Source organism: Vitis vinifera, chromosome 2, assembly GCF_030704535.1.
Source record: "Vitis vinifera cultivar Pinot Noir 40024 chromosome 2, ASM3070453v1".
Taxonomy (NCBI): Eukaryota; Viridiplantae; Streptophyta; class Magnoliopsida; order Vitales; family Vitaceae; genus Vitis; species Vitis vinifera.
Genome location: NC_081806.1, coordinates 19,877,301 through 19,885,515, shown reverse-complemented (window position 1 = coordinate 19,885,515; position 8,215 = coordinate 19,877,301). Strand labels below are relative to the sequence as shown.

The window sequence follows — 8,215 nt, the reverse complement described above, 5'->3', positions numbered from 1 at the left end:
CCCTACAACTCCGTGGACGTAGGCAAATTGCCGAACCACGTAAATACTGTCTTGTGTGTGTGATTGTTTTTATTTGGCGTGTGTTTTCTCTAATTTTTGTTTCTCACGGGTTGGGAATTCGGTTTAATTCCCTACACGAAGTAGGCATATTGTACTTAATCTTGAATATTTGTGATAACAATTAGTCTATGTTGAAAATAAAATTAGTTATTAAGGGTATGTTTGAATCCTATTCTCAATAACAATTCTCTTAACTTCCATATATATATATATATATATATATATATATATATATATATATATATTTTGAAAATTTGTTTTAAAAACAATGAGTCAAAACTGTTTTTTAGAATAGTTTTCTGTTTTTTGGAACAAAAAATACGTTTGATAATTAAAAACTATTTTTTATTTTTTGTTCTTAAAAATGAAAAATATGGTGTTTTTAGAAAACATCTTTTAATCAATAAATATTATTTTTATTTGTTTTTTAAGGATTGTTTTAAAAAATAATTATACAAATATGTGAAATGATTAAAAATAAAACACTAGACATAAAAATTATTTTTAAAACATATTTAAAAATAAATTAAAAATATTTTAGGTTTTCAAACAAACTTTTATTCTATAAAAATTAAAGAACAATTTTCAAAATTTGTTCTCAAAAAATATTTTTTAGAATCATTTTCAAAAATAATTACCAAGCCCTTGAAGTTTTGCAAAATAAAAGTTTTTTTGGAAACCAATTTTTTTAACCTATTTTTAATATTTTAAAAATATTTTTTATCTAATATTTTAAAAATATTTTTTTATCTAATATTTTATTTTTAATCATTTTATATGTTTATATAATTATTTTTTAAAATAAAAAACAAGTGAAAATAGTAAAAAAATAACTAAAAGATCTGAATTTCTTTTTATCAAACATATTTTCCTGATTTTTTTTGTTTTGAAAAATAAAAAATTATTCTAAAAAACAATTTTTAAACAGACCCTTAATAACTTTTATATTATGTATAAATATATAATAATCTTCAATAATAATAAACTAAGAAATCAAACTATCCATCTTATTTGAGTTTCTAAATACAATTATTTTTCTCAAAAAAATAATATTAGAAATTTTGGGTGATGAGGTTAGGGCATATGTCCATTCAAAGGAATAGCAAGTGGTCCAATGCACACCTTGATTTTTGGTAAGTAGAAGTTGTGTACCACATCATTCAAAAATTCAGTACATTCATGTCTTTGCTACCACATGTGGGCTTTCATGCCCTTTCCACCTTTCCTTCTTTCTTCTATTTATAAATAGACTTAATGGCATGTGAAAGAAAAATAAAATAAAAGTCACTACAAGACAAAGCTTAAGGTGAAAAGTCTACATATTTTAAATCACCTAAGGATAGGAGGGTCGGTTAGATGCTTTGACATTTTGTGAAGAAAAAATATACATATAAAAATAATTTACTTTTGTAATAAATTATTGAAGTTCGAAAATAGCTTTCAAATTGGGTTTTTTTTTTTTTTTTTTTAAATGGAAAATATAACATTATGGCCGAAGGTCAAATATCAATATCAATGGTATGATATGAGGGCATGTTTGAAATTGGAAATAGGCGCTAACCGCTCATTTACCACATGGGGCCCAACAACTCAAATCCCTCATCATCATGCCCCATTGAACAGGATCAACGGTCCGGATTCAACCAGACGCGCCCTCTTCCCATACAAAAATACACACACAAACAGATAAAACAAAACACCAGCTCTCCCACTCCCACCTCCATTTCCCATTTCCCATTTTTCCTTCTCTGCAGTGGTGAAGAACAGCCATTCTGGGCTCCACTTCGTTCAGGTTCGTTTCACTGAAAATCATCTCGTTTTTTCTCCAGAATTTGTGCCTCAAAGCTTCAAATTCCACTCCCTTGTCCTGTGTTGTTTCCAGAGTTTCTTCTGGGTTTTGAAGATCACATGGCCGAATGCAGCTTTGCTGAACCAGAATCGGATTGTTTACAGGCTTGGATTTTTTAATTTTTGCTCGGCAGTTTCAATCCAAAGCGGTAAAGTGGTACTTTTGTCAAGAAATCCCATCCCAAAAGTGAACTCTTTTCCCCTTTTTGGGAAGCTTTTGCTCCTGGGTTTTCAGCCTTTTTGACTGTTAATGATGGGATTATTTTTCAACTTTTCATTTTCCTTCTTTTTTTTTCTAGGGTTGAAAAAAATGATATGATTTTCTTCCCTTTTTTTCAATTTCTTTCTGAGGGTGGGAAGATTTTTTGAAATGCCTGAAATGGGAGGCGATTTTTCAGGTTCTTTCTGAGGATGGGATGATTTTTCCATCCATGTTTCTTTATTTTCAAGTGTTGAAAATGGAATAATAACTCTTCGACTTCTTTTTGAAGTTCTGGAAATGGAGTTGCTTTTTGAGTTTTGACTGGTCATGATGGAATTAATTTTCAATTTCTTCTTTCCTTTTCATTTCCTTTTTCATTTTTTTTTTCCTGAGGATGGTGATTTTTCGAAATGTTGAAGGTGGAATGACGATTCTACAGATTCTTTCTGAGAATGGAATCATTTTTCAACCGTTTGTTTCAAGTGTTAAAAATGGAATGATTTTTCAACATCCTTTTCAAGTTCTGAGAATGGCCTGATTTTTCTATGTCTTTATTAAAGCTCTGAAATGGAATTATGTTTCAACTCGGTCCCCTACTCAGCTGGACTCGGAGTTCAAGAGTCATTGGATCCGTGTCAACTCGGATTTCAATGGGGTCGTAAATCGAGGCAGCCAATGGATGACTGCCACGTCAGTAAACATCTTGGATCGCGAAACAAAAGTGCTCCACGTTTTGATGACGTGGCAGCCTCTCATTGGTCCAGTCCATGTGGTGTATGCTATGGTACCGTGGTCGCTTCCATGGAGGAAGCTCAATGGGTGAATCACATACCTTCGAAGTTGTGATCAGATGCGCTCAGGCTCATTGGAGCAATGTGGGTCTGATCTTTGACTCAATTTTCGGCCTGAGTCATCTACAAATGACCTAATCTCCCAAAGTTTTCGGGTTTTGAAAACCCGGATTCAAAAAAAAGTATTTATGCATTCTGTCTTAACAAAGTATCAAATCAGAAAATAAGACATATAAATTAGTTTGCTTGATAAACTGAAATGCATTAGGGTTTTTCGGGTTTATGCAGGCCAAAATATCACAAAGAAGATGATGATGGTGATGAGGAGAAGACTGGCATGTTGCACAAGGGAAAGAGAGCTCAGCCTCGACTTGGATGAGCAAGAGAGTGAGCTCCTATCCATCTTTGTCTGCTTTGAATTTTCTTAAATGCCAAGTATCACATGAGGTGAACTGTTTGAAAAGAAACCCGAAACGGGGAATGAATTTCATCTACAGTGTTGTGAGATAAATTTGATGGGATCTGTCTCCCTTGGACCACCATTGGCATGCCCTGCATGTAATGCATTGTCTCATATTTATTTTCTGCAGAGGCGCATTTATAGTGCCCTATCAGACCTCTGTATGTGCTTGTCCTTGTATTAGCATACCATTCCAGTATTAACTGATCTTTGCCTTTATTACTGATGGGCAAACCGGTGCTTAACCCCAAAATTGTCTAGCTGAAAATGAGTTCAGAGTAGGCTTTTTCTTGCTATCATCACTAAATTGCTTCGTTTCTTGATATGCTTGGTGGATTTGAGTTTGACCCTTTTCTTCTATGAGATTGGAGAGGGTGAAAATGAAAGATCATGGCAGTTTTGAGATGATAATAAGCGGGACCCTTAAATTGTTGATGGTATCTTTACACATGCAAGGGACATGTGAGGAGCTCCATGATTTCAACTTTCTCAGTATTACTTTTCAACTTTAAGGGGATGGGAAAGGGATGTGGAAGAATCTTGTTTTTTTTTTTTGTGTTCAAACACAGATATCATAAAAAAAGTGAGTGTGATTTATCAATTGTCTGTATGGCAGTTTCCAGGGAAATTTCATGGTTCCCATAAGTTTTTTTGATTTGTAGAAATGGTGGACCCTTGATATAGTACAATATTGCATATTAAACTACCACTACCTCATCAATGAGACAATGTAGTAACTAAGGTGGGGTCTGAAAATGTCGTCGTCTTCATGACTTTTTCCCTGGAAAGTTATTATGATCTTCTATTCGAATCGGCTTCCTGAATAACAAATCTCTCTTTCGATCCATCTGTTTTCCAATTGATTTTTTTCAGTTTTGTACTATTTGATTTTTGAGAGCAACCGATCTCGCCCTACAAACTGTTCTTGTTTTTAACCATTCGGGTTGCTGGTAAAGAGGGTCTAGATCAAAGTTGGTGGGTCACATTCACACTTCCAAATGCATATAAAAATTTGAAATTTGAAATTCCTTGGATGGCATTGAAGGGTTTTAGCAGGGTTTATGGATCGTATAATTTAATATCAAGAGTCATTTTATAACTTGTGAAACTGGGTATGTGCTCCACATGTTCAGAAATAGTACACAAAGACCTTTGTTCTGGCAATCTTAATTGAACAGAACCCTTGTTTCAAGGATCTAAATCCAAAATTCAAAACTCTTTTTTCAAACATCTCTCGGGTGCCCTAGTCAAACTTGCATGTGCTTATATCTAACTCTTCTGCAATAGGGACAAATTTGACTAAGTGCCTGACATCCTGGCATGTCTGAAACCATATGAACTGCTATTTTTTTTAAGAGTAGTTACAGCTGATGAATAGTTTTATAGCCTTTTCAGGTTTTGTTAATAGTTATTCCCTTTTTGTGATTCTTTATTATGAGTTTCCCACTTGTGTTAAACCGAATAATGGGATTGGATCGTGTTTAGTATGGAATACTTGGGGCATTGAGCATTTAAGATGAACAGCTTTTCTTGTTGCTCTTCTGTAGCATTTTCTGCCAAAATCCCGAGAAAGTTCAAATGGAAGCTTTGCATTCCTTACGATGAAAATATAATTATTTTAGAAAATCTGCCATTTTATCTTATTGATGATTTGTTCATGTAATGCTCCCAGAAAAACCGAAAAATTTGGCTAAAAAATTATTTATATTATATAATCTAACTTGAGTACTGCTGCACTTTCTCTTTAAGCTGTGATCCGAGGGAAAGATCAAAACTAAAAACTATGATGGAACCTTTTCAGGGATCATGACCTATAATGGACTGGAGAATTGCATCCTCAATGGCCACTCTTATGAAAATGAAAGTCATACTAGCAGAGGAGATGGATGTGCAACCGACTCCTTGGATGAAGATGACACGAGCTGTTCTTCAAGCAAAGATGCTTTTGGATCTTTCTCGTCTAAATGGTTGACGATGAACATGAAGAAGGATGAACATGGACTGGATGAGTGGGAGGTCCCTGAGAGTCCCCAACACTTTTATGTCAAAGAGAAACCGGGTTATTCCGTTCGGTTTTCAGATGTTGAGGTCATGAAAGAAAGATTTTCAAAGCTGTTATTGGGTGAAGATATTACTGGAGGAAAAAAGGGTCTAACCTCTGCATTAGCATTGTCCAATGCAATAACGAACCTTGCAGGTGTGGCATGCATTCGGGTTTTTTCACCCTTTTTTTGATTGCTTAGTTCTTCAACCATGTCCTGACTACTACCTGAAATGCTAAAATGGATTTGCAGTGTCAGTTTTTGGGGAGCTGTGGAAATTGGAGCCGCTATCTGAAGAAAGAAAGGTCAAATGGCAACGAGAAATGGACTGGTTGCTCTCCCCCACCAACTACATGGTTGAGTTGGTACCTGCAAAGCAAAGCGGCGCCAATGGCCGAACCTTGGAGGTGATTTCTCATTTACACAGATTTCAAAGTTCCTTTTCAAAATGTGATTTCACCACATTGTGGGATTTAGTTTTGAGTCCTTGATGGAGCAGATAATGACCCCAAAAGCCCGGGCTGACATCCACATGAATCTCCCTGCACTTCAGAAGCTTGACTCTATGCTTATTGTAGGTGATCTTCTCTTCACCCACACTAAGATTGTGAAGATTCTTCATTAATCGACATCCATTTTCCTAATACAACACATTGAATACTTTGATATGACAGGAGACGCTGGACTCGATGGTGGACACAGAGTTTTGGTATGCAGAAGGAGGGAGCCGGGCAGAAGGAAGGACCAGAAGCATGAGCCAGAGCAAAAGGTGGTGGCTCCCATCACCCCAAGTACCAACAACCGGGCTCTCAGACCCTGAAAGAAAGAAGCTGCTTCATCAGGCTAAGGTGGTACATCAAGTGTTCAAGGCTGCCAGAGCAATCAACGAAAATGTGCTGCTGGAAATGCCTGTGCCAACCCTCATCAGGGATGCTCTCGCCAAGGCAAGCAAGCTCTTTGATCTTTTTCCTTCAAACCAATCTTCATGCTTGAAAACCTTGGAAGTACTCAAGTTTAGATCTGTCTTAACAAACTATTGGCCATCAAAAAACGCATTACATTACTAATTCATGATCTTGAATATTCTCATAAGGTCATGCCTTTGTTTCTGTTCTTTTGCAGTCTGGAAAGGCAAACCTTGGTGAGGAACTATACCGGGTACTGACTGCAGAATCAAGCTCTGCTGAGGAGATGCTGAGTTCCCTCAATCTGAAATCTGAGCACAGTGCTCTCGAGGCCATTAACAGGCTGGAAGCTGCAGTATTCGCATGGAAGGAGAGAATCACAGAGCAAGTCAGCGGTAAATCTCCTGTTCGAACATCATGGTCTTTCATAAAAGACCCCACGACCGAGCTGGACAAAATGGAGTTGATTCTGTTCCGTGCTGAAGCTCTCTTGCAACAGCTCAGGACCCGGTATCCAAATCTCCCTCAGTCCTTCCTTGATGTGGCGAAAATCCAATATGGCAAGGTATGGACGGTGATTCATCATTCCTCCATGAACATGCTGCATTGAAACCCGATTAATTTTCACTGTATCAACCTCTGCAGGACATAGGACACTCCATCCTGGAAGCCTATTCTCGGGTTCTTGGCAACTTGGCATCCAGCATACTCTGCCGAATGCGTGATATTCTGCAGGAAGACGTCTTCAGCAATCCAAACTCACCCATTGCAACAACAAGCTGCTTTCCGGGAATCAATCTCACTGGAATGACTGAAACTCCAACGCCTAGTCTGCGCATAAGACACTCACTGATTGATCAGATGAACATGGTGGATGGGCGGTTTCGTGACCCGAATGCAGGTGCTTCTCCTGACTGTGAAGCGTCATACAGCGACTCCAGAAGAAGCTCAGTCATGGCAACGCCTAGCCGGAGCCGGGTATGGTGCATTGGTAGGGAGGCTTGTAGCAGTTTGTCTCCCAGAAATTCACCTTGATGAAACAGTGTGATCTTCTATAGCTCTATGTAAATGACACAACTCAACTATATATGCTAAATGAGAGTTTCAAAAGGAAAAAAAAAACAAAAAAAAAAACAAATCATTTTGGTTTTGCCCCCTTCTCACAATTAATTGTTAGGTTATCAATTTGATTCAAAAATTTAACCTTAGCATTGTGTTCCATTTTCTTCTAACAAAGCTCATCCCATTCTTGTTTGATTTTGGAATTCTAGCCCCATCAATAATTTTTGAAGAACATATGGGTTGGTCCATCTTCCATGATGTCTTATAACTCATAGTCTAAAAATTATACAAACCATGTCATTCTATTTTCCAAAAGACTAATTAAATTCATTGAAGTATTGTTGAGCAAATCTAAGTAATCACTAAAAGGTAAGATTGAATTCAATGATTATCAATTTTTATAACTTTTATTTTTAATCGATATTCAACATAAATAACGTCAATATACAAACAAAGAAATAAATATCATCAATCAGGTGTTACCAGATGTGTAACCGAGGTGTTTATTGTTATATGCTTGTTTATAACACATGACGTCTCATTGTTTTTGTACTTTGGTTTCATATCGTGTATTTAGTTTTATTTTTTTATATTTTGATTTTATTTATTTATAACATGATCTCATATATTTATACTTTGCTCGTTTAGATATACTTTTAATTTTTTGTTTTAAAAAATAGAGACTTTTATATAAAATGAAAAAATAAAAATTTATTTTCAAAAATGTTAAAATTTTTTGATAATTTTTTTAATATTTCTATTTTTAAATTAATTTTTATATTTAATGTAAATCTTTAAAAGTAATTGAATTTATATAAAAGTCTGTTTATATTTTTAAAAATGGA

General features: G+C 35.5%; 1 protein-coding gene across 2 annotated transcripts; it reads left to right on the top strand.

Annotated features, from left to right (window-relative positions):
• The first annotated feature begins 1,629 nt into the window (after positions 1–1,629).
• Positions 1,630–7,474, top strand: LOC100251220 (rop guanine nucleotide exchange factor 14). 2 transcript variants are annotated; one of them, XM_010646282.2, is made up of 9 exons: positions 1,764–1,852; positions 1,943–2,057; positions 3,190–3,288; positions 5,163–5,558; positions 5,656–5,810; positions 5,903–5,977; positions 6,078–6,347; positions 6,526–6,873; positions 6,954–7,474. In XM_010646282.2, the coding sequence occupies exons 3-9, from the start codon at positions 3,210–3,212 to the stop codon at positions 7,341–7,343; spliced, it is 1,713 nt and encodes a 570-aa protein (XP_010644584.1). In that variant the 5' UTR covers positions 1,764–1,852; positions 1,943–2,057; positions 3,190–3,209; the 3' UTR covers positions 7,344–7,474. The 2 variants fall into 2 exon arrangements, with proteins under 2 accessions (XP_010644595.2, XP_010644584.1); XM_010646293.3 differs by lacking the exon at positions 1,943–2,057 and having other exon boundaries at positions 1,630–1,852.
• The last annotated feature ends 741 nt before the right edge of the window (positions 7,475–8,215 follow it).

Bases quoted from the DNA above. Each gene is read 5' to 3' on its own strand.
- LOC100251220 (XM_010646293.3), top strand. From the start codon at position 1,636: ATGGGGCCCAACAACTCAAATCCCTCATCATCATGCCCCATTGAACAG. The intron at 5,559-5,655 runs GTGTGGCATGCA...ATGGATTTGCAG, and splicing joins TGCAATAACGAACCTTGCAG to TGTCAGTTTTTGGGGAGCTG. The intron at 6,348-6,525 runs GCAAGCAAGCTC...GTTCTTTTGCAG, and splicing joins TCAGGGATGCTCTCGCCAAG to TCTGGAAAGGCAAACCTTGG.